General features: G+C 53.6%; 1 protein-coding gene across 1 annotated transcript in view; it reads left to right on the top strand.

Moving 5' to 3' along the window:
* Positions 1-4,750: 4,750 nt before the first annotated feature.
* Positions 4,751-25,597, top strand: part of AXIN2 (axin 2) — a 30,202-nt gene continuing 9,355 nt past the window's right edge. The window contains exons 1-5 of the mRNA XM_023535654.1: positions 4,751-5,136; positions 7,223-8,156; positions 15,928-16,068; positions 23,847-24,004; positions 24,668-24,777. Of these exons, the coding sequence (XP_023391422.1) occupies positions 7,342-8,156; positions 15,928-16,068; positions 23,847-24,004; positions 24,668-24,777 (1,224 nt within the window). The 5' untranslated portion in view covers positions 4,751-5,136; positions 7,223-7,341. The remainder of the gene's footprint in view (positions 5,137-7,222; positions 8,157-15,927; positions 16,069-23,846; positions 24,005-24,667; positions 24,778-25,597) is intronic.

The following is a 25,597-nucleotide window of genomic DNA, read 5'->3' as shown; positions in this document are numbered from 1 at the left end:
GACAATGAGAGAAGTGTAGACAGCGAGTGTAGACTCCTCTTGAAAGAAGTTTGTCAGTCAACAGGCAGGAGATACGGATATTGCCACAGCATCTTCAGGTTACATAATAAAGCAGCGGTTGAGGACTTGACCTGCGGAAGGTTCTATAATAGGGAGCAGAGTCTAGAACCTCTCCAGGTGTCCTGGGCTGGCCTGGGCCTCTGCCTAGCATCCTGGCCCACTGTGACAAATCCTTTGGAGCCTGCAAAAGCACTTAGTCAGCAGAAATGCTCAAAGCAAATCGAGAAACACCGACACGAAAGAATAAAGGAACTGATTTCCAAACCTTCACTTGGCAAACCTTCACTTTCCAGAAGTTGTTAAAAACGAGCAAAATGAGATGTCAGGAGCAGGAGGAAAAAAACATCTACGAGAGAGCTTAGGAACAGACCCATTTATTAGCAAAGTCTCATGTGTTGCTAGCTGGAATGCTGACTTCAGGGTTTCTTTTTCTTATTTTTTACTTCCTTTTCTGAAAACGTTTTTTTATATGTGTCTGCCTGACACAATGGGGAAGATAACTTTAAAGATCAGAACCGCTTTCTGGATTTGTTGTAATATTGATGGTCTCTTCTGGTTACAAGCTCAGGCCGAAAAGCCCAACTCCAAGATGATGAATGGTGAGATGCCGAAAAACCCAGACATTTGTAAAACGCACTTGACAGTAAATCAGATCAGGACTTTAAAAATTATTGTTTAACTTAACCGTGTTTAAATTTAACATACCAAAGATGATCAGTTTATTAACAAATAAGTTTTCCCCGACACATCTATGGATAGACTTTTTCAGGAAAACTTCACTTTTTCACTTGTGGCTTCAAAATCTCCACCTTGACATTCTGGGTCCCTTGTCTGCAAAGGGGGGAGGAAGTAGGGAGGCAGAATGACCAGAAGTTGAGTCCGATTTCTCTCCACTCTTCCTCTTTAGTAAAAGGTGAACTATTTGTACGATTGGAAGAGAAATCAGAGTATTCTCTTCCTCCTCTTGGGCTTTGTTAAAGTCCATGCTCCCTAAAGTGGCAGAAAGGCACAGCCCCCTTTGCCTCCCAACCCCCGTTTTTCTCTGCAGGGAAGATGGCAGTCATGGGCACTCACTTCTGCTGGACCTCCTTGATCAGCTTTCAGGCTCCCACCCTCAGGAGTGGGGCTTCTAATCAGTGGGCGTCTTTGCTTTGGAGTTGGGAACTTTCTTCCCAGGATAGCTAACAGACTATTGAGGGAACACGGTGACTACGCAAAAATAACCACCATATTTTGAGCACCTACTGTGTGTCAAGCGCCATGCTGGACGTTTACCTTACTGCTTATCCTTACAGCAGCCTTTTGAGGGGTGTGTCCTCCATTCTACAGGTGAACACCTGGGGACTCAAGAGTGGTTAGGCGACCTGCGGTCTTAGGAAAGGTTACCTGTGTCTCTCTCTACCTTTCTCCCTAAACAAAGATACATTGTCTAAAGTGGCACTTTTCCAAAGAAATAAAAGACAAAGTCACTGAAATTTAGTGAGTGATGCTTGGGGTCTGAGCTCCCTGGAAGTCACCGCTGTTGTAACCTCCCCTCTAGGGGGACTCGCGAGGCTGGCTAAAGGTTGGAGACCTGGCCAGATGTCTCTCAGGAGTGCCGAGTCCTCGTTTTCTGGGATTCTAGGATTACAGCTCAGTACATAATTCCAGAAAAGAATTACTCTCTGCTTTATTAAACTTGTCTGCACTTAGGCAAAGTGGACTGTTTATTCTCTGTAGGGTTTTTCTTTAAAGGAGGGGGGAGAGTGAGCATGTGCAGAAATCCATCACCTTGCTTTACAGTTTCCAGGCAACCATGCAGGATTACAAGTCACATGATATCGCTGCTGCCAGCGAGAAGGGGAAAATGGAAAACTGTGCTATCTTGAGAAAGGGGCTGGGTGTAGGCAAAGGACTTTGGATTCTCCTCCAGAAATATTATCTACAAGTTGTCAAAGACCTGGAGGCTCCAGAGGGCTCCTGGCTTCTCCCAGCCCAGCCTCCTGCTGGATGGGCAATGTATCACCAGATATGAAGTGGGGGCATGGGGAGAAGGAGTGAGATGGAGAAGGAGTCATTGGCCCAAGGTGACCAAGCACCTGTTCTAGAACCCAGGCTCTCTGAGTGGTCATTAGTGAGACGATCTAACCTGAACTAGGCCTGACTCCTGCATCCCCCTTTCCAGTCCCTCCCTGTGGCTGCTGCAGCCCTGAGATAATGAGGGAGCAGGGCCAGGATGATCAGGGCTGGCTGGGGGACAGTGAAGTGTCAGTGGAGACGGCTGGGGGTGGAGGAAAGAAGCCACCCGTGAAGACCAAGTTTCCACTTCCTTTCTTAAAGCCTCCTCTTTCTGATCATGGTTTATTTTGATTTTGGAAGTTTTGATTTTTCGGTCTCCCCTCCCCCCACACATGCATATGTGTGTGTGTGTTGTGTGTGTGTGCACGTACATACACACACACTGTGCTGTTTATATTGTAGACGCTTCTGTGGCAATTCATCCCCTTCTGTATATACTTTTGCTCCTGTAATAACACCCTCCGGGGCCTAAAGACTCCCTGGAACCACAGGGACAGCTTTGCTTCTGGCTCTCCTGGGTCCCTGAGGGGGGTGGACATGCCCTCGGCATGGGTCCCACGTATCAGCCTTCCCAAAGGCCGAACTGTTAGAGAGGAGCCGTCTGCAGTGGACTGGCTTCCAGTTTGCTCATACCCAGCAGCTGTCCCAAGGCAAAGATGAGTCATCAGGCCACACTCTCACTGGTCTCCCCGGTTTGCCCTGAGGTGGCTGTATTCCATAGCCTGGACTGCTGGCTTTATGCCAGCCTGGCCTCCTGGGGAGGTGAGCCCAGAAGGGCAGACCATGGACACAGAGAAGCAGGTGTTGGGGAGGGAGATGCCACCCGCCTTGGCACCCGGGAGCTAAACAAGGCCTCTAGTCCCTTGTCACAGCCCCAGAGGCCGGGGTGGTTGAGCACAGCCCCTGCAGCTCGCCCTGTCCTGGCAGACCACGGGGGGTGTATCTTCCCTGTCTTTCCCTACCCTTCCACACTTCTTGCATGTTTCAAAGTTCTGAACGCCTAAGGACAGGTCGGAGGCACCTCTGCATTGAAAAGGGGTTGTCATCCTGTAAGTCCGAGAAGAAAGCAGATAAAGAAAAAGAGACTAGATTGGAGAGCCCAAGCCTTCCACAGCTCTGCTGGGGCTGGGCTCTTCCTTTCGTTTCTGGAACAAATTTGGTTTACACCTTTATGTTTCTTAAGGGGAGAAGAAGTTAATTATTAGTTTGTCATAGGAGGGGTCATTCTATAACAATAGATGAGTAGATAAATAATGTCCTAGGTTTGTGGCATATTTTCTTGTTACATTAAGTGAGAAGAGAAGGTTGCGCCTCATAAACGTAATTGGGGGAATGTGAGCAGGGGTTCAAAGGTGACAGTGGGGTGAGGAGTTTTCGATGCATTAAAACTGCGGGTGGAGGGGAAAAAAAGACATCACATGTCTGTTTAATATGTAACACGGGAGGGTGGGGGATGCCTGCAGGAAAGTGTTGGGTGTGCGGTTGTTATGGAAAGGTGGTAGGTGGCTGTGCGCTAAGGACGGTTCTGATGGCCAGGTTGGGAAGCTGGGGTTAAATCTTCAGGGAATCGAGGCATGCTTTCTCACGAGGTGTCGGATCCCATCTTCAGCACTCAGGCCTGTGCTGGCAGAGTCACACCCCCATTCACACGTCCACAAACTCACACACTGCCCTGTGGTCCTAACTCGCACGCAGGTACGGTGCCTGCATCAGCACGCACACGACTTTCTGCTTCCCGGCCCGCGTTCGCCCTATGACACTTGGCCTGTCGATCTCAGGGTAATAACTCCTTTTTCAAGATCCTCCAAGCCCAGATTCCCAGGGAAACTTGAATAGAGATGGGAAAGTGTTTGATGATAGAAAAAAAAAAAAAAATTCTGCTTGCTTGCAGTTCTTGCGACGGCCAGAATGCTACAATAAACTGTTGCTTTCCAGAGCTGGGAGGACTAGGGCAGGCAGCAAGAGGAAGACAGAGCAAAGAGGCCAGAGAACTTTAAAGACTGAATCAGAACTGGGGCGGCGGGGCCTGGCGGGGGGCGGAGGACGGCGGGGACCGGTTAACAGGGAGCGGAGCGTGCGGCTGGGGCGGGCCGGCTCGGCGCGGGCGGGCGCCCGGCGCTGTCCCTTTAAGCCGGGCGGCGCGGGCCGGCTGAGCGCGGCTGTGATTGGCGCGGCGGGATCACTGACTCCCCGAGCCCGGCCCGGGGGAGTCGGCTGGAGCCCGCTGCGCTTTGATAAGGTCCTGGCAACTCAGTAATAACCCGAGAGTCGGGAAATAAAAATAACCCTTCATAGCAATGGATTTCGGGACCGCCCGGCGTCCGAGGCGCCCGTCTTCCCCGCTGAAAGCCCCGCTGTAAAAGGTGGGGGTGGAGGCGCCGCCCCAGCAGAGCCGCTTCAAAGGAAGCCCCCCTGGGACAGGGGGCGAGGTCGCGCCAAGCGGCGTTGCGGGCGCTGGGGGCGGGAGGGGGTCCAGCCGGGCGAGATCTGGCCAGGAGGGGCGGTGCGACCCTGACGGCCCCCAGGAGGGGCGGCGGGGCCACGGGGGTCGGCCCGGGGTGCGGCCGGCGCGTACCTCCCTTTCAGGACCGTGCGCTCGGCTCGAGCCTTTGAAGTGCACAGTTAAATCCACAGCGCAGTTTTTGTTGGAAGCGCCCGGAGGACATTTGGTGCGCGGAGTGACTGCTGGAAACAGGACCTGTGTTGAAAGCTGGGCCGGGCGGGGGCCGGTGGGGCCGGGGGCGGCCGCAGCGGGGGCGGAGGCCCACTCGGATCTTTTGCATAAAAGGGGCGGCGGGGCGCGCCGCTTCCCCCTCCCTCTCCGGTAGATCTCGCACTAATCCGGGATTGTTTCCCCTCACCCCCCTCCCCTGCCGCGCGACTCCCCATGTTCCCCGACGCTGGGACCGGCCCGGGGGGGCCCGGGGCTGCCGCTGCGAGCCGATCCGGGGTTCGGGGCCGGGGCCCTGCCCGGGGCACCAGCGAAGTCTCGCCGCGGAGCGCGCGTGCGGATCAATGGTGAGTGCGGAGGCCGCGGCGACTGGGCGGCCCGCGCGCTTTGATGTGCCGGGCGGTCCTTTGAAGTTGGCAGGCCGGCTATTTCGGGGCGCGCTCCGGGCGGCTGCGGAGGAGAGCGGCGGGCCGGGCGCCCAGCGCTCCGGGGGGCTTGCCCCGGCTGCCCTGAGCTCCCTGCGCGCGAGCCCCCTCCCCAGCGGGGTAGCAGGGGCCCCCGAGCAGAGACTTCTGCAAGTGGCGGCTGCGGCGGGGGCGGAGAGGGGGCAGATCCCCCCCGGGGAGCACATCGTTGTCGTTGTTATGGATGTGAGTCGGGTTGTGAGTGTGCAAGGCTTTGGAAGGTGGGATGAAAGGTTGGCGGCGCCCCCCGCTTGCCCTCCCCTCCGCCCCCTCCCCCCGCCTCTCCCCCCGCCCCATCCTCCCCTCCCACCTCTCTCCCCCCTCCTCTCTTCCCCTCCCAGCCACTGGTCCGCGCTTAGGGCCCCTGAGCGCTGGCCGAGGCTCAGTCTGCGAGCAGGAGCGGCCCGAGCCCGGGGCGTCCGCGTCCTCCGCGTCCCTCCACCCCGCCCGGGCCCCGCGCCCCCCGCCACCCCGGCCCCTTTTGCGGAGAGGCAGAGACTCCGCGCGTCGCCATTTCTGGACTAGGCTGCTGCTTTCCGTGCCTTTTCTGCGGGCGCCTCTGCGAGCGGCGGCGCGGGGCACCGACCCGCGCCCGGGCTCGGGGAGCTGCGAGCGCCTCCCGGGGCTCCGGCCCCGCGCTCCGCGGCGCTGGACGCGTTCAGTCGGATTCGGGCCGTGGGGGCGGGCCGGGGGGGCTCGGCGGAGATGAGATTCCGGCCTGGGGCTGCCTTCGTCTTCCAGGTAACGGGGCCGTTCCACCTCCCCTCCGCCAGCGTAACGCGGCGCTCCCGGCGGCCCCGCCACTGCCGGCGGAGCTCACCAGCCTGGCGGCCTGAGGCCCGGGGCGGGGGCGCGCGCCCCCGTCCCGGACCCGGAGTCCTGGCCCCTCGTTCCGGGTCGCGCCCCCTCCCCCTCGGCCCGCCTCTGCCCTCCTTAGTTCGATCCTTCCCGTGCTGGGAAAAGAGGCTTGTTTATTGGTTAGAGAAGACTTTTTCTTTTTGGAAAAAAAAAAAAAAAAAGACAGGCTTAATCAGAGTTTGGGATTCTTGGCACAGGCAGTGGTAGCGTGAGACGGTTTCTGATCCGGTTTTGTAGGGTTCACAGCTTCGGGAGGTAGGTCGGGGGGGGCGGGGATCACCGGGGCGGCGGATCCGGGGGCTTCCTTGCTCTCTTGCAAAGTTTGAGGATCAAAGTCTGGTCTGAGCGAGTTGATTTCTGGTTTGGGGGAGCGGGGAAGACAGAGGTGTAGACTGAGTCATATTCTTGGCGGGAGGCGGGGGCGCGGGAACATTTGCAGCCGGGAGGGGGGGCGCGTTTGCCAGCTGAGAGTCCGGGAGCCCATTCCGCCCCGTGCTGGGCGGGCTTCTTTCTCCGTCGAAGATCTTCTGAATTTTTAAGGAGTGGGAAGGGGGAGCGCAGAGGGAAGGGGTGGGTGGGGGAATGGGAACCAGATGCCGGGGAAGGGCACGTTTGGAGCTCGAGTTATCTGTGCGCAGAGCGGAGTGGGGAAATTTACCGAAATTGGTTTCACCTGCACACAGCCCTGCGGCTCCGAGTGCGCGTCTTTGGAGTTGATGCTGTCGGGGGGAGGGGAGGAGGACAGCGGGGAGGCGAGGGCCCCGCTGCCCTGCGTGCACCGCGCCGAGTGGGCTTTTGGAAGGTTGTCTCACACCTCGCGTGCCCCTCCGCCCCCACCTCCCACCCTCTCAGCCCCCATCTCCCCTTCCCCGCCCCTTCCCCATCAACACTCCCCACCCCGCCCCCCAAGAGTGCGGAGCTCAGATTTCGCCTTTGAAAAAGCAGCGTCTGATACTTTAGATGAGCACCTCGCAGATAGCTGGGTTGCTTGATTTGAATTTGAGGAGTTGAAAAGCCTGTTTACTTTTTTGCTTTGATGTTGGGTAGATCTGGTTTTGATTAGATCAATACCCTTTTCTCTCCCTACCTCCCCCCTTCCTTTTCTTTCCAGAAAGGAGGCTCAGATGAGCCCCTGCTGACTTGAGAGAGAAAGAGACCACGCTGATTGCCGAGAGGACCTGGAAGAAGAAAAAAAAATTCCCCAAACTCAGTGGGGAGAACTCGCTCACCATGAGTAGTGCGGTGTTGGTGACTCGCCTGCCAGACCCCAGCAGCAGCTTCCGCGAGGATGCCCCCCGACCCCCAGTCCCTGGTGAAGAAGGGGAGACTCCACCATGCCAGCCTGGGGTGGGAAAGGGCCAGGTCACCAAACCCATGCCTGTCTCCTCCAACGCCAGGCGGAACGAGGATGGGTTGGGAGAGCCTGAGGGGCGGGCATCTCCGGATTCTCCCCTGACCAGATGGACCAAGTCGTTGCACTCCTTGTTGGGCGATCAAGATGGTGCTTATCTCTTCCGGACTTTCCTGGAGAGGGAGAAATGCGTGGATACCTTAGACTTCTGGTTTGCCTGCAATGGATTCAGGCAGATGAACCTGAAGGATACCAAAACTTTGCGAGTAGCCAAAGCAATCTACAAAAGGTACATCGAGAACAACAGCATTGTCTCCAAGCAGCTGAAACCTGCCACCAAGACCTACATACGAGATGGCATCAAGAAGCAACAGATTGATTCCATCATGTTTGACCAGGCGCAGACCGAGATCCAGTCGGTGATGGAGGAAAATGCCTACCAGATGTTTTTGACTTCTGATATATACCTCGAATATGTGAGAAGTGGGGGAGAAAACACAGCTTACATGAGTAACGGGGGACTGGGGAGCCTAAAGGTCGTGTGTGGCTATCTCCCCACCTTGAATGAAGAGGAGGAGTGGACTTGCGCTGACTTCAAGTGCAAACTTTCACCCACTGTGGTTGGCCTGTCCAGCAAAACCCTGAGGGCAACAGCGAATGTGAGGTCCACGGAAACTGTTGAAAATGGATACAGGTAAGACTGGCCAGGGCATGGCGGGGTGGGTGGTGGGTGATACTGGACTTTGCATATGTTTTGAGTTAAGTAAGGTAGATGGGATGGCTGGGTGGATGTGCTGCAGAGGCTGACAAAGGTCTGTTGAGAGCCAGGACCTCTGGCCGTGAACCCTTTGATCTTGCTTTTTGTTGTTTAAGGGGGGGGGGTGATGTACACAAAGCTAAATGCCTGCCGTCTTCCAGTGCTAAATTCAAACACTGGCAAGCAGTATTTATTAACGTGGGTTCCTTAGTATCCTGGGCCAGTCTTAGGGTTGAGAGAGAGAGAGAGAGAGAGAGGACAGCAGCTTTTGATGCCTCTGAGTCACCAAATGCACTAAGCACCGGTTTTGGAAGAGGTCATTCACCACTAGTCAGTAGAGAGTGGAATTAATGTGGCTAGGGAGGCAGCTGGGTTGTGGTGGAGACGCAGGAAATAATGTGTGTACCCATTGGATGTGGGGGTAAGTGAGATCTTTTGAACTATTATGTGAAGATAAGAGCCAGCAATTGGCTTAACAGCTGAGCTTGTGGGTCTCTTTGTAGAATTAGGTTTTTACCCAGCAAGAAACCCTCCTGACTAGGGAGGGCCCTGTGACTTTCCCTAATGAAGGACCCTTAGCTCTGGAGTCTGCTGGTATATTAATCTAGGTTTTAAATACTTGCAGCCCGAGGGGCAGAGCTCGGTTGATTATTTTGTTGCTCTGCTGACAGAGCAGAGGTCCTGGCCGGAGAGGACAGGGGCCCTGGAGTACTTTCTCTTTTTGAAGCTTCAAAGACAAACAGCCCTTTACAGAATGGCCAAGTCTTAAGGATCTTGACCTTTGCAGGCAACTTCAGACCTCCTGTGAGAATGAATTTTTCTGTTTCCTCCTCTCCCCTTGCTGAATATTCAAAGAAAGAAAGAGCCTCTTAATTCTAGGTTGTTGCTTATGGCAGTAAGGGAAAGAGGGTGGGCTCTTGATTGCTATCTGAATGGCTTATCTAACTAGCCATTGTATATTTTTCCATGTGTTAGGGACCCGGGCTGCTTCTGTGGAGATTGTCCTCTCTCTGTAGGGGAGGGCCTCCAGTGTCCCATGGGAGAAGCGGCAGGAGGGGCAGGTTAGCGGGGTCTGAGCCTAGGAGCAGTGATTTAGGGGCAGCCAAGACAGTTCACTCTTCACGCATTGGGAAGGACTAGTTCTCCAACCACCAGGGGGCGCCCTTATGGCCCTGGGAGCCACTCTCAGACATCTGGTCTACACGTAAGTGCAAACGATTGGCTTTTCCGTAGGACCACCTGAAGGAGTTGCTTCAGCATCTTTAAGCTTATGGTTTCACGTTGTTTTGGAGGAAGATATTGGGTCTGGCCTCTGCGGCTGGGCATTCACTGGGCACCTGCCGCTACTTCCCCGTTCCATTATGTGGACATTTGGTTAAACCTCTGCCAGCCTCAGTGCTGTCCACTTTGGCAGTGGTCACTGAGACTGCTTAAGGCCTGGGGTAAGGCTGCTTCTCCTGGGGCCTTCTAACAGTGGGGCTTCTGTGTCTCCCAGTGTCAGGACCTGGAGTGTCTGTCACCTTTGTAAATAGCACCGTGTGTGGTTTTGAATGTCATCCGGAAGAAAGCACTCAGAGGCAGGACCCTGCTGTGACCCCTCCCCTTCGTGGGTGGGCAGTAGAGACCTAGCCTGGGGTGCCCCTCCCCCTTTCAAAGGCCTCAGCCGGGATCGTACCAGGATTAAAGTTTGGGGAGGTTGCTCTTTGCGAAGCTCTTTGATCCTGGAAGCCGGGGCCAAAGACGCTTTGCGCTTCCAGCACTTGCCTTCTTGATGCGTGACCTGTGGGCATTGTTTAGACGTAGACGGCTCCTTTCCGTGGGCCTCTTGAGTTTCCATACTGTATGCTTGTGTGCTTTCTCCCACTGTTGGATTGAAACGAAATATTTTACCTGGGCGTCATGAAGCCCCAGATGTGTTAGCTGGGCGTTGTCAAAGAGACTTTAAGCCATACCCAAATGTCATTTTTACACGCAAGATATTGAAATGCACAATGGTGTATGGGGAGGTGTCCCAAATTATTCAAAGACCCGGGTCCCAGCCGTGTCCACCACTTACTACCCCGTGTGCCATCTGTAAAATGAGCAGGCACCATCCCTTCTGTTTATGCCAGGTTGCTATTAGGATTGAAATAATAAACATGAAAGCCCTTTGCAAAGGGAATTGTTTTGAACACATGTAAAGCGTTGTAATTAGTATAATTTAGTAACGATAACGATCAGGTATGTGAAAAGGGCAACGAGGTTAGGATACCACTTTCAAAGAGTGACTTTTGGGTTCTAGCCCATATTCACTGTAAAGCTTTAAAGTATTCCCTCTTCCCATATGTCAGCTTTCTCCCCTTGCCAAACTTCAGCCTCTTTCCAGCTAGTTCTTGGGACGTGTAGGGGTCCTACGTAACTCTTTAAGCCCCTCTCCCAATGCACTCATCAAACACGGTACCTGGCGTATGGGACGGGCTTAGGAAGTTGGAAAAATGAATGAAGGGGAAAACCTGGGTGGCGCTCGGGGTCTCCCTTCATCTGCTGCTGCAGGCTTGGCAGCTGGATGCCCAGAGCACTGGCTAGTCTTCCAAGCCCTGTGTTTACCCCGGGCACTCAGAGGAGCCTCATTTTTAATGACTTGTTTGTGTCCTTACTGATTTGGTGTCAGGTTTAATATAAATAGTTGGAACGGAAGAGCAGGAATTATCCTCAGAGGGAAGGACTCTGGTTTGCAAGTGGTTGAGTGGGAGGCCTGGGCTTTTGATGGTCTCTATAAATAACCAAGAGCAAGAGTGACCTGTTGGTAGAAGCACGTGTGAAAACCCCAGCACACAGACACACACACAGAGTGGTGAGGTGTGTGTGGAGGGGGCTGTGGGCCCAGGAGCTCAGCCCAGCATTTATTTTGGGAAGGAGAAGACAGCGTTGGGTGCACAGAGCACTCCCTGTGCCCTTCCCGTTCTGCACTGGCCCTTCCTTGTGTGTTGCTGCCCAAGGCGGGTCTCATCTGTCTCTCATTGGACCCTCTGCTCTGGCCTCACTTAAAATAAGCCGGGCCCAGATGGCCCTCTGCTGGCTCCAAGTGCCTCCTGTTCTCTGAAAGAACTCGCTGATGAGGCGCGTTTTTGTGCGAAGCCATTGGAATCAAGCTTGGCTTCAATTATCAAAGAAAATGATGCCATAGGAAAGATATGCTGGAAGCAGTAGGCCACAATTAGGGGATGGAAGCTCTGATGAAGGCAGTTTGCTAAGATACACTTGTAAAAGTTTGCCTGTTTTCTCAAGGCCCCGTTGCCCGATGCTGTCTGAATGTCCCTTGATCGTGCCTGAGAAAATGCTTGTTGAAGACGAGTGTTGCCTTTTGGGCAGTGACTTTGTGAGTAAATTGTCAGAGGGCTTTGGGAAAGCCTAAACACAACCCAGCCTGAGAAGCAAATACTTTTTAAGCTGCATTGTTTTGAGAGGGGACCAGAAAGAGGTCCCAAAGGTCACTTCTGTTGTACTCTTTTTAGGGCAGCCTTGCCCCGATGCCTGGGGAGGGGGCAGGGGCCAACAGCATCTCATCAAGAGGTAAGAATAAGCTAGGGGAAAGAGCAGCAAAACATTTCACTCCCCTTAGGGACGCGGGAGCCTCCGCTACCTGACAGCTGAAAGTCCTTTGCATATTGAAGCTGCAAACTTGGTATGCCCAGTGCATAATCTGTACCATAGGCCTCCACTCTCCCGAGGAATTTAAAATCCTTCCAGCAACTGGGAGCACAAATCCTGAAGAAATAATCAAAGCATCTGGGTACAATTACTGTAGCATGGTCGAGTTTCTTTCCGTTGTTTTTTTTTTTTTTTTTTAAGTAATCACAAGAAAACAACTCTAATCCATTTTTTTAAAAAAAAATTATGTGGTCATTTTGACAAAGTTCGGGGTTCTTAAAAATTGCGTTTCTGTCTCTCCCCGCCTCCCTGCCTCCTTCCTCCGCCTCATCGTGTTATGGTTGTAGGAAAATCTAAATACTCTACTGCCGTCAGCTGAGCTAAGAGCAGCATATTCCATTTTTAACGACTGGTCACACAGTAGCCCTCTATTTTGGAAGCGAAGGGAAAGGAGTTTATTTTGGGATCCATGTGTTCTGGTGTGCAGAGCTGTGAGCACAGACGGGATCTGAGTTAGGTGCCTTTTTTTGTTGGGGCGGGAGGAATGTCTCGAGTCATTTTCTCCCCGGAGGCTGAATTATAACCCTTGGGTTCGGGACATTGTTGATGTGTTAATACCACAAAGATAGCAACACTGAAGGAGTGGAAAGAGTGTTTGAAAGCTATTTAAGGCTGTTTTGATCCTGCACTGTGCCTCTTAGACTGAAAAAAAAAAACAAACAAAACAAAAACTCCAAAAAACCAAAAAACTTTTCAGCAAGCCATTTGATGGTCCCAGGTCCTTCAGGGATGTTCAGCAAAGTTTTGAGCTTCTGCCTCATGCCACGGACTCCGTTCAGCACTGGGACACACGTGTGACGAGGACACATCTGGTCCTGCCCTCACGGAGCTTACAGTCTCATTGCCCGGGGCAGGCATTCAACACGTAAACACCCTGACACTCTTAACTAAAAGTCACGGTCACTACCGCGGAAGAGAGGGCTCCAGGAGGCGTCTGTTTTCGTTGGCGGAGGTTGGTGCGGAGGATTAAACGGCCCTTGCCCCAGAGTGCAGTGCCCTCACTGGGCCTTCTCAGAGGGCGTGAGAGCTTCGTGCAGATGGCCGTGCTTGAGCCGCGCGTGTTTTGGGTGGCTGCCCGCCCCCCGTCCGCGGAGGCTGTGACTCCATGACTTACCCAGGGTCACCCAGCTGCCCGGGAGCTAAGACAGCACCAGCGCTCAACCTCTTGATTGCCATTCTTTATCAAGGGCTTCCAGAACTTACTCGTTTTGGTGTTTCTGAAGATAGGAAGGGATCCCAAAGAAACGATCTTGTCCATCTTGCTCCGAGCAGCAGCCTCGTCCAAACACCGCAGACGGCTGGGGACTTTGGGCTGTCCCCATGACCTGCCCCCTGCGTCCACTGCACCGGCCATTACGAAGTGCTTTCCTCTTTCCGGCTTAAGAAGCCCACGTCCTCGCGGTCTGCCTTCAGTGGTAATGCCGGACAGAACCGTCTTCCCCTTTTTGAGTTCCCTTATCAACGAAGACCGTTTTGACTGAATCGTCCCTCATTCCTTCTGTTCTTCAGAAAACCCACTGCCTTTTCTTTGCTGTCACCCCTCCCTCCTCTCCCTAGCTCTGGTACCTGGGGACCCCAGATTGAGGGCCTGGGGACGGGAGACCTTACCATCCTCATGTAGTCATCATACAAAGACCTGGGAGGTGGTGAGACTGCTCCCCCTTTACAGATATGAGAACAGGACTAGAGCATCCAAGGGACAGTTCACGTTCACTCGGCCCAAGGTATTTGATAAGTTCAAGTGCGACGTTCCTCGTTTGTACTTTCTAGTCAGTTCTACACCTGTGTCACATTTCTAAGATCTGGCTTTATGTTCCTGTCTTGCTCAGTAGAACAGAATCAAGGTCCCTGCCACCGAGCTCCTCCAGCGGTCCAGACATGGGTCTCGTGGGGTCGAGCCTCCAGCCTGGCGGCCTCCCACGAGGTTTTTGCCCCACCCCCACTCCACTGGGGCTCCGTGACCCCCTTGGGTGGTTGTAAAGATGAAGGACGATGATGTGGCAGGGGTTCATTGAGCACCTTCTGTGTGCCAAGGGTGCAGCAGTGATAAAAACAAAGACCGCGCCCATACTAAGTGCTCGTTCAGGGGTGGCCGTTGGTTTTTACGAATACTTCTAAACTGAGGGGGTTGGCTTAGATCATTCCTAAGATTCATCCTGGCTCTAAAATGTCATGACCGTGAACGTAACTTCTCTCGCTTGGTTTTGTCACTCCAGATGCAAGAGCGAAAGCCCCTTAAAGACGGGAACTGGCTCTGCCACCTTCAGCTCTGCCCCCCAGCTGCCCTGGTTGCATCTGGCATGCCACCCCGTGGCAGCGACTCCCCGTCCCCGCCACCTCCTCCTGCCCAGCCTGCTGGCACAGCCTCTGGCTCACGTGTGCTGCCAGGAAAACCCTCCAGGCCCCCTCCTCCCCGTGCCCGTCCCTAAGCCAACTAGTTCATCCCCAGACTGAGGAGGACTTTTAACCGCATTTTCCTCCCCTGGTCCAGACGGCCTCTCCTCAAATTCCTGCTTTTCCCATCATGGTTCACCGTGCTCCCACCTGTCCCAGGAAGCCCTCCAGCCAGACACGTCCTGTCCATCGCTGGCTTTGCCGGCACTACCTCCTCCAGGTCACTCGTCCTGCCTCTTCATTCGGGAACTTTTTCAGATGCGGAGGCGCGTCTGTGTTAGGAGACAGGAAGAGAGGGTGAGCTGGGGCCAGACGAGTCTGTCCCACGCCCACCAGTTCTGGCTCTGTGATCCAGGCCCGGCTGCTGTGCTGGGGACCACCAAGGGCACACCTGTAAAGATGGGCACTGGGCTCCTCCCTCAGGTGGCTGAGGATTAAATGAGATGATGTGTACAGAGGTGTGCCCCTCTTCATGGGCCTGCGATGACACTGTCTGCCTGCCTCGTGGCACCCCGGCCCCCCCCCACCCCAAAGACCGGGGCTGGGCACACCCAGGGTGCGGTGCAGTGCGGGACACGTAGTCAGTGAGCAGAAGCTCAGTGAGCACACGCTGAGTGCTTTGACCTTGCATGGGTTCCTCTCAGCTGCCAACCCCAAGGTCATCTATAGATGGGCTGCAGTGGCCTGATAGGGTAGGTTCTCTTTTTCTCTGAGCCGATCTCTTCTGCAAGCGATTTCTTTGCTGTTGGTGTACACTTGGCGTGAGCCGGGTCTTTGTAAATAGGCAACTTCAGGCTTTACAGGCCCCTTCCTCCCCCCGCCCCCCACACCCCCACTTAAGTCCCTCACTGGTGACACAAGACGAATGCGGGTTCCGAGAGGAGCTCGAGAGGGCGAAATGGGGAGGCCGAGGCCACAGAAACAGGAGTGGGGAGACACCGGGGGAGGGGCCTGGACCTTCCTTCGAAGCAGCTGTGCTGGCCTTAGCAGCCCTGGGAGAAGGGGGTCTGGGTGGGGGAGGCGCACGGAGGCCGGCTCAGGATGGGATGGAGTTCCTGACCATCACCTCGAGCTTTTCCGTCCCATCCGTCCAACTCACTGGGCCCAGGGTGGTGGTGAGAAGACCACGCCAGACTCCCGGCTGTCTGCACCCCAGCACTGTGCCAGCGGCTGTCGTGGGAGCTTAAGATGTCTTGGGGCCCTGAGACTGTATTCTTGTGGTGCAGGTTTGGATTGGGGGCCAGGGGGGTGAAAGATACCCCATCTCCCCCAGTTTACTCCCCGCTTTTATTCCATAGCCTTTCCTCCTGTACCTCCCCCTTAAATATGAAAGTGTGTACTTAGAACTTCGCAGGATCCCCTGGACCGCCTCTGGGGTCCTCTGTCCCTGGAAGACCTGCCTTGGGGGCAGAGGAGCGCAGCCTCCTTCTTCCCCAGGGCGAGGCAGTGGCTCCACAGGCCCCTTTTGTGGCCCCTGCTTTCTGCCCAGACGCGCCTCCGGCCCCGGGCAGCAGGTCGGCTTTGGGCAGATTGTAGGATTGTGCACTCGGTTGTCCTGGGCCAGCTGGCGACCCGGGCTCCTGGCGAGAACCAGCGATGCACTGCTGTCGTTCCGTTCCTGCAGGTCCTTCAAGAGGAGCGAGCCTGTCAATCCGTACCATGTAGGATCTGGCTACGTCTTTGCACCAGCCACCAGTGCCAATGACAGCGAGATATCCAGCGACGCACTGACTGACGACTCGATGTCCATGACGGACAGCAGCGTGTAAGTATTCTGGTGTCCACATCGTGTACGTGGCTGGCACTGCGACCCACCGGGCCAGCCGGCCAGAGTCCCAGCCTTCCTCACCTGGTTTGCAAATCCCATATGTGTGTGTGTGTGGACACCTGTTTGATGGGGGGTGGAGGGGAAGGTGCCAGGGGTGTGGTGCTGCCTGTTGAGGGTGACATGGTTGGCTGGGTAGTATTGAGCTTAGAGCCTTGAAAGGAAAGTTGAATAGTCCCGTAACAAAAAAACTAAAGTAAGGTAGCAGATGAATATCTGTAAATTCTTTGAGCTTAACAACCCATCTTCTGGTTGTCATTTTGCCTGCCTTGCCCGTGGGAGGAAGTGCTTGGCTGCTCTTGAAAGCCAGGTGTCCCATCTGCAGAACCAGCAGGTGGGGGACAGGATGGCACCAGAAGGGTTTGTGTTCAGGCGTTCATTGTCTTTGAAGGAAAAGGCATTGAAGGTGGTGTCAGAAATTGAGAGCTCTAAAGGGCCACCGTGTGTGATGTCCCCTCATGGGTGTGTTTGCATGGACATCATCCAATTCAGTAAGTGTTGGAATGCCTGCTCTGTGTCGGGGGAGAGGGGTGGTTCTGTCCTAAGTTGGGGTTGCCTCCAAAGTCGTGCCCGACCTTACACCTTTTGCAGATTGATGGCAGGGTCATGCTTTGAGTTTTGGGTCATTCGCGATCATGCGGGGTGATCACTGGATGGAGAACAGTTCACATTCTGTATAAGTTTCATAGGGTGTGTATAGGGGGTGTGGGCCAGGGCACCCCCATCTCCTGCCATCCTTTGAGATTCTGATTCAGGAGACCAGTCAGGGAGCCCAGACTTGGATAAAACTGCACAAGGGCTTCTCACCCGATACCCCGTTGAGAGCCACCCTCTAGAAATGTTCTCTGAAGCCTTTGCCCCAGATACTTTCCAGTAGGAATTTCTGACAGGTGTCCACACATACACACACACACACACACACACACACACACACACACACACACACACACACACACACACACACACACACACGTTAAGCTCAAGGAACAGTTTTGAAGGGCAAGCCCATTGAGCGGTGTGAGTTCTGGCAAACGTACTTAAGAGTTTGATCCTTTTACCGGACCATCTATAATTCCAGCTTGTTTGAAATGATCTGGTTTCTATTGGCCAGCATCTTGTCGCTTGGCCATGGAACCGGTTGGAAGGAAGAGTGGGTGAGGCTGCTTGGGGACTCTAGTATTGATTAAAGTCATGTGGCTTTTACTGTGTTGCCTCAGATTCCCGTTAGTAAAGGGAGGGAGATCCTTAAAGTGAAGCGTTGCACTTTAATGAAAGAATAGCATTTTGGCATGAGTCAAAATAAGGTAAGGACACACATCTCTCATCCAACATGGAGAAAAAAAGATGGGGATCCACAGAAGAAAGCTTCCCACGAGGCCGAACTCTTTTAAGTCATCATACTTGAAAACAAAACGATACTTTGATGGACATAACTTGAAGAAAAATTATACTTTGATGAACATAGAATTTTTGCTCTGTCTTTATTGAATAGTATTAGACAGGCATAATTTATTTCCTAATCTGAATAATAACTGTCAAGATCTGAATTTCATAACATCAAGAGCTGTTGTAGTATTACCTCATGGAATATGAGGTTACATGAGGCTGTCTGCCCCCCACACATTGGCACCCCCATTTCAAAAATGGTTTTTCTTTTTTGTCATCTTTCTGTTTGCTGTTATATATATGTATTTTTGTCATTATCTATGTGCTTGCTACTAGTAGCATTATTCCTTCAGTTCTTATGATTTCGTGGATTGCATGGGCATCTTGGCATTACGTGTAAAGTAATGGTAAGTCGGATTTGAAGGGAGGGCACTGAGAGAATCTCCTAAGTCAGAGTAGTTTACATAAGTCTAGAAGACTTTGTTTAGTTTTCTTAGAGGCTAATTTTGGCTTGCTTCCTGGGCCCCAGCCTGCATTTTGGTCCTCATCATCGAGGTGTTATTCTGGGTTCATGATGAGATAACTTGGGTGTGGTCCTCTTAGGTGTCGGAGCCTCCCAAGACTCAATCGGAAAGGTCTTTGGTCCCTTGTGACTTACAGTTGAGGAAGTAAGGCTCGTACTTGAAGGCTTCTCACGTGAGAGATGGAACCAGGGTCCATGCCAGACACAGACCCCTGACCTTTACCTGACACCCCGCACCCCCAGAAGCACAGACATTCCCAACACGAGTTACATTAGTAGAACCAGTTCATAATGAGACCTTTGAGCCACTTTGAGTTTCTTTTTTATTTATTAGTGATCACTCACACTGCTGCCTTTTTAATGGGTTGGGTGGGGGAGGGGGAGGAGGGAACATGTTTTATCTTCTTCCCGGTACCCTCCTCCTTCATCCCTCTTTTTTCGTCCCCTTCCCAAAAGACAAACTTCCTCAACTTCACAGAGGTGGCATTAAAGCTCTCAGCCTTCCCTGCTTTGGCTGAAGCACTGTGGACTTGTGCAGGAAAACCACTTTCAGGGGTCAGAGAAGTTACCTGTGCGAGTCAGTCCGTTCTGGGTAGCAGGGGTTCGAGTGTGGGCTAGTAGGGCCCCCTCTGATACAGAACCAGAAGGGCAAGTCCCTCACTTAACAGCTTTCTCTTTGGGACACAGCACATTCCCTTGGGTCCCAAATGGCAGAAGCTCAGGTTCCTCCCGGGCGAAGCTGCTTTGGCTTGGTGATGAATAAATCAGGATGCCAACACCAAGAGGAGGTACCTGGAGACTGGGGGCTCATAGTATTGGATCTCGTCTTCCTGACGTCAGCGTTGGGAGGTGCTGAGCTTTCTCCCAACCTAGTGGGCAGGTCGTCAGATGTCACCGTGGCAGCTGGACCCACCTGAGCATGTTTATACCAACTGGAAAGGCATTTCTCATGGGTGCAGGATCACCCTCTCGGGAGTAGTTTGTCCAGGGCTCTTGGCTTCATGCTTCCTGTGGTGGGGACAAGGAGGTCTTTAGAGTAAGAGCTAATTGGATGGGATGTGTGTTCAGGTTAGAGCTTCCTGTGGGTTCAACTGCCAGGGACTGGGGGTCCCCAGGGCCCGCCCTGCTCTCCTGTCCAGCAGACTTGGTGTACCCTGAAAGCCAGGTCGTGCGTGGTACTTTCTGGCCGGCTGGCCCTGGGTGTGTGTGATCTGCCCAGTGTCAGGCGGGTCACCCGGGATCCCAAGGCTGGGATTAGACCCCTCTTCAGAGCTCTGCCAATTGTGGGCCAGGCGCAGATGAGAGCACTGAGCGAGGCAGAGAGTGTGTGGGGGATGAAAAGCCGAACTGAATCGCTTTCAGCCCATTGTTCATCCGGGAAAGCTTAGAGGGATAAGAGGGTAACAGGCCCCTTTGAAATTTCCTGGGCCGAGTGAATAGGAGCGCCCCGTAAAGCATGAAAAGGTCCTGGCTGTTTCTCCTGGTCACAATGGCCAGCTCGGGGGCTGCCAGGGGGGCTGCCAGGGGCTGGGGAGTGGGGCCGGCTGCCCTGCTGGGAGCCGGGGAGGGGACACGGCCGGGTAGGGGGGAGAGGGGGTCACAGACGGCCTTCAATAGACTCCAGAAGGTTGGAGTTCATTAGATACAAGCCCGGGGAAGCGATTGTCTCATTTGCAACAGCACCAATTAAGTCCCCGGGCCTTAGCGAGAGGCCTGGGTGGAAGCTGGGCAGGGCCAGCCCCGCGCGCGTGGTTTTTCCAAGGAGATGGGACACCCAGGCCTGGAGGTGTGCCGGTGGGCAGGGGCTTTAAAGGAATCATCGCCTTCCCCCAAAGCCCACTGCTGACTTCTGTTTTCCCACTAAGTAAAAAGCCCCGTTAAAGATGGCTGGGATTTGGGTCTTCTTGGTAGGCCTCCGAGAAGGCTGTTTTACGAGCCTGCTCCTCTGAAGCCTGCCTTCTCAGAAGGAATGGCTTTTTCAAAAATTTTTTTTCTTCTCTTTTGAAACTTAGCTGCCAGACTGCTAACGACGTCCTAAGTCTCAGTCTTTGGAGCGTTGGGGACAGAAGTGTTGTGGGGCCGCTCCTGGGCAAGGGGTCTAGGAGGATGAAGCTGGGGGTCCACAAACCTCAGAACCAGCAGATTCTTTGCTGCCCAGGTGCGATGTCCCTTCTAGAGGTGGCCAGGAACTGTGAAAGCCACGCCCACACGGCATGGAACCGGGTCACCATCTTTTCATTTTGTGCAAGAGCCGCCCTTAGGATCCGGACCCCCTTGACTCATAGGCTACATCTGCTCTAGGGTGGGGGGCGGTCACAGAACCAGGGCGAGACATTTCACGCCGGTGGGGGGAGCGGGCGCAGGTTGTTTTATTTACTTATTTTTATTTCCTTGTATCTTCTTTACGGGTTTATGTTGGACACCAGGGAAAGCGTCTGTCCGTGTGAGCTTCAGATAGTCCCTTATCTTAGAAACCGGGCTTTTGATGCTGGCGGTGATGGGAGGCGGCCTTCTGAGGGGCCGCCAGACGGAGATGCGAGCGGGCGCCTGAGCGCACGCGTCCGCCGTTTCAAAGCCTCCGGAGGACGACACTCAGGTTGGGCCGGGCACTGCCGAGTCGAAAGGCTAAGCTAATTGGCTCGGCTTAAATGGCAGCTAAGTGGAGTCCACACTTCAAACCCAGTGCGCCCCAGAAACAGCTGGGCCCGGCAGCGGGCTCGTTAGCTAAAATGTTTATAATGAAAGGAGACTGCACGGGACCGAGAGTCGGGTTCTCTCCAGCCCACAGTCCTGAGCAGCCGGGAAGCGGAGCATGGACTTTCAGAGCCTGGAGAGAGGGAAGAGAGGCCCCCGTTCTGGAATGAGGGGCCTGTTTTGGAAGAAGACGCTTGGCCGGGGGAGAATTAAAGCCACATTTCCTCGAAGGCGCCTGCTAAAGCCTCTCTGAGCCTCTACAAGTGGCAGCCTCCCTTTTCCTGCAGTGGGTCCTTCAGCTGCCCTGGGTGTAATGGGGTGTGTCGGTCGATGGGAGGGGGTGCTTAAAAGTCATTTATTCCTCTAAACTTTAATTGGCCTGTGACCTGCTTCCCCTGCCCACCTTCCATACCTACCTCTTTCCTTTCTACATTTTATGGAAAAAGAAAAAGGGGTTAAAAAAAAAAAAAAAAGCCATAGCACCGATTTCAGTCTGGGAGGAAGGGAGAAAAGTGGGAAGGCTCCTGGAGGACACTCGAGGACAGAGTCTTGGAGGAGATGGACGGGGGCCTCCCTTAGGACTCGAAGTCCTGTGTATGTCCCAGTGAGGTCCATAGGGTGTTTTGACTCCTGCCCCCCAAGATCGTCCAGAAGAGGCCTGGAACAGTGCCATCCACCCTTAAGTCCACAGAAGAGATGCTGGTCAGGAGAAGGATGTGACATTGTCTTGCAGCCCTGGGTAGCAGAATTTGATTAGCCCAGCACGAGGCCCCATCTGTGGGACCCATTTTCGGTGGGAGACGGGGACGGGATGGTCACTGTGGGGACCCAGCTGGCATGCCCCGTAGCCAGTGAGGACGAAGTGGTGGGGGAGGACTTTCCAGAATGTTATCCAGATCTCCCATTTCCCTTTTCAGAGTGTTTGGGGACTCCCTGGGCCTTAGGGAATGGCGCCCCCACGTTCAGACAGGCGGCTTGGCTTCTCCTCTTGAGGCTGGGAGTGTAGGTTGTTGAGTTAAGGATCGAATTCGGATCCGGGATCTAAACCACTCACTGCTGACTGTGACGCTGGTCATCTGTCAAAGGCGGGGAATTAGGGCTTTGGTGAGAGCGAAGCTGGATTATACGTCAGGTGTGTCTGACCCACAACAGGAAGTCGGTATGTGGCGGCCGGCAGCCTCGCGTTAGAACCGGTCACTTGGTGTGGAATCTGGTTACTGATCAAGCCACGTATGCTTGTGAGAGCCCAGTTTTCTGCCATGTCTTATAAGCGATCCCAAGGTGAAAACATTGAGTTTTGGTAAATAAGCCACAGATGATTCAGTAAGTTTCTGGACTGAGAACCTTTATCCTACTTGGCCTTCAAGGGCCCGGTCAAGTCCCAGGCCTTAGCGAGTAGAGGCTCTCTGGGCGACTCTACCTGCTCTGGTCAGCTGGCTAACGCCGCCCCAGTTCCTGCTGGCTCTGCCCCTCTCAGCCGTCCTCTGGGACAGGACTCACAGGTGTACGTCCTCGCTTTAGATGCTGTTCTCTCTTTTCCCCGTACCCTCAGCATGATCGATTATCCTTTATGTGCTTGGCTAAGAGGTCATTGATCTGTCGATCTGCCGTGGTCTGCACCATCCCCACGGCGGCCCCGTTCTCTGGCCCAGGTCAGCAGACTTCCGGAAAAGGCAGCCACTTGGAATTCTAGGGCCTCGCAGATAAGGAGCCAGAGGTCAGCGTCCGGCCGCCCCTGGATATTTTTAGGCCCTGCTGTTTTTCACCCACTGCTGCTGAGCCAGAGATGTTTTTCTTCATTTCACTCTATGATGAGAAGAAAGGGAAACGGTCCAACACCTCATTTCCATATTTACAGCCTCCGAGTATGATTCAGTATGGAACTGTTTGAACCCTGAGGCTTTTGTAAATAAGTGGCCTCCGGTGGGAAGATTGTTCCACCTTGACCACTCCACTGCCTTCAAGAGCAAAATTCTTTTTTAAAAACATCATAGCAACTCCGGGTCATGTTTCGAAGGAAGACCGATTGGCCTGTAGCGTGCAGGCTTTTCTTACCTCCTCCACTTGCTTCTTCTTTTTTTAATATAACGATGAAGGCCATGGGGCCCATACGGCCTTCAGGTCTTTGCGAGGACACTGTCCCCCTTCCCGCCCCTGGCGTGCCCTAAAGCCAGTGAGTACTAAGCGGTGGGAGAAGACTTTGAACTTGCCACTCCCGTCCCACGCCCCACCCCCCACCCCAGTGGTCCCCTCTCATTTCCTGCAGCGGACTTCATCAGGGTACTTACCACCTCCTGAGGAGATGTGGATTTTTCTTTTTTTCTTTTGGCTTATTGTCTGGGCCACCTCCGTTAGAATCTAAGCTTCAAAAGGGCAGTCCTCTGCATTTTTACCCACTTTCTTCACTGCTCTCTTGCCCAGTAGCCTAGAACAAGGTTGGCTCATAGTAGGTATTCAAATAGTCGAATTGCCACATAGTAGGGGCTTTCTATTGATGCCCCACATTGGTCCATTTGACACTTCACTGGTTAGGAGTGGTAGGGTTTGGAGCCGACGGAAGGAAGAAAACCAAAGATAGGCCTGTGGTGATTTATAAAAGGGAGAAATTTGGAAATGACGGGAGGTTGACCTTTGGAGAACTACGCATACCCTCGCTGATGCCCGCTTAGCCTGCTGTGGCTCTGGTCCCTATTCCTATTTTGCCCTGGTATGCTCCGTAAGGCACACCTGGTTTCCTGATTTGGGGTAGTGTGTTGCCATGGTAACGGACGGTTAGGCAGACCAAAGGGGTCTTAGAATCTCCTGCTTGGGGCACCTATAAAAGAGGGGAGCCTTCACTCTGGGCTGGCTGGAGCATGACCCAGTTCTGAGAGAACAGCCTGAGAGATGAGCTTACCAAACTCTTTCCAAGTCTGTGGTCCCGAGTCCAAGAGGGAGCCATCTCCAGACACGATCAGTGGGCAGGAGATTCAGCCGTGGCCCCTGGGACAGGTGGCGCATGCCCACGGAGGCGTGTGGCCCTGTCCGTTGGTGGGGTCTCTGCATGTCTCGTAGTGTCCCGAGTGCTGAAAGCATCCTCATGAGTCCGTGGGTTCTGTCTTTTCCTTTTCCTTAGAGATGGAATCCCTCCTTACCGTGTGGGGAGTAAGAAACAGCTCCAGAGAGAAATGCATCGCAGCGTGAAGGCCAATGGCCAAGTGTCTCTACCTCATTTCCCGGTGAGTATAGCCTGTGGGGGAAAGCGGCTGCTTTCTGCCATGCTGAGTCCTGAAGGTGGGGGATGGAAGCAGGAGGGGAAAAGTAGGAAAGGTAGGGGGAGCAGCGCTGGGGTCATCTAGGGGAAGGGTGTGGAAGGAAAGACCAAGCAAGAGGTGCTGGTGAGTCACTGGGGTGTGACGCTTAGTAGAGCTCACGCTGACCTGCCTGGACCTTTATGTTTCCTCAATTCACAAAAGAAGATTCTCGTGAGAAAGCAACCAGTTCCTTCCCGAAACCAGGATATGATAGGTGATAATCCACGTGGCTCATTGGGTTCCCACTAGAACGGAAGCCCCCCGAGCTTTGTCCATTCCGTTAACATCTGTATCCACAGACGCTGGAACCGTGCCTGGCACATACTAGGTGCTTAATAAACACCTGTCGATTGACTGAGTGAACGAGGAGGCTAGAGGTGTCTCTGCCTCCCGAGGGAGGAAAATCACATCCCTGGGACATTCTCCTTGTGTTGACCGTGCAGCTTGGTCTTTTCAGCCATCCTTTTACCCGTTTACTCGGCCACTTCTCTTGCTGGCTTCTGAAGCTCTGGAGGGCAGCTGTTCTAGCTTGTCTGTTTCCAACCCCAGACCTTGGCTTAGTACCGCTGTTGAATCTGCACCTAGCACGTGCTAAATGAATGTGTATAGAAATGAGGATCTCATGAGCAGCTTCTTCCTGTAGTTGAGATGAGAGGCCAGTGTGACGTGGACATTTCTGGGGCCGCCCCTTCTGTTTCTGTGTCCTGGAGGACAGCCAGCACGTGGTCCCCTGTCTTTAAGAGAGCCTCCCGTGTACATTTTAGGAGCTGAGCTTCTGGCAAGACCAAGGCTGCTGCTTAGGGAGGGGAAGAGAATGCCCAGCTTAGAGCAGCATCTCTGTTTGTCAATCCTTTCTGCAAGCTTCTGAGGTCCATGGGTTATGTTGCATTTAGAAAATTAACACTCTGAATTGCTAATCCCGTGTTGCCTTAGTGCAGATTATTGGTGGGGCATCTTCTCTGACAGCTCCTTGCACAGTCTTGGGCAGACTTAACCTTGTCCTAAAGTTAGCATATTAAGATTACTTTCCTGGGGAAGTACCTCAATAACAGTACCACCCCCGCCACAAATACAACATTATCGACGATACAAACTTTTTTCGATAGGGCAAGGGTCTATGTGTGTTAATACAGGAAAGTTCTATCACCCAAGCTTATAAATTAGATAATTCCATCCTGGGGTGTGCAAATCGACTTTCTCCACGAGGCAGCCCTTTGATGGGGGGCTGCGTGGAGCCAGTGTGTGTGAGAGGGGCCATGGCCTACAGAGGGGGCTTTCTGTCCCCTCTGCAGCTAAGTGGTTGCCTTGGTGAGCCCCACTCACCTGTTGGGGGAAACCCTGGCCTGTGCGGGTCGGCTTTTGCTGCCCCCACCGCACCCCACGGAAAAGGCAAAGCCAGAGCAAAATGAAGAAGGAGGCAGAACCGCGGAGGAGGGAGGGGTGGGCGAGCCGACTGAAGAAGGACAGAGCCGGGCAGTGGGGGTTCTCTCTCTGCTGCTTTTGGCAGGCAATCTCGGTGCCTTTTTATATTCCGCACTTGATTTGGAGATGTTCCCTTTTCCCTTGATAGATC

Source organism: Pteropus vampyrus, unplaced genomic scaffold, assembly GCF_000151845.1.
Source record: "Pteropus vampyrus isolate Shadow unplaced genomic scaffold, Pvam_2.0 Scaffold143, whole genome shotgun sequence".
Taxonomy (NCBI): Eukaryota; Metazoa; Chordata; class Mammalia; order Chiroptera; family Pteropodidae; genus Pteropus; species Pteropus vampyrus.
Note: the sequence above shows the minus strand (reverse complement) of the source record. Positions and strands in the feature narration are given on the sequence as shown.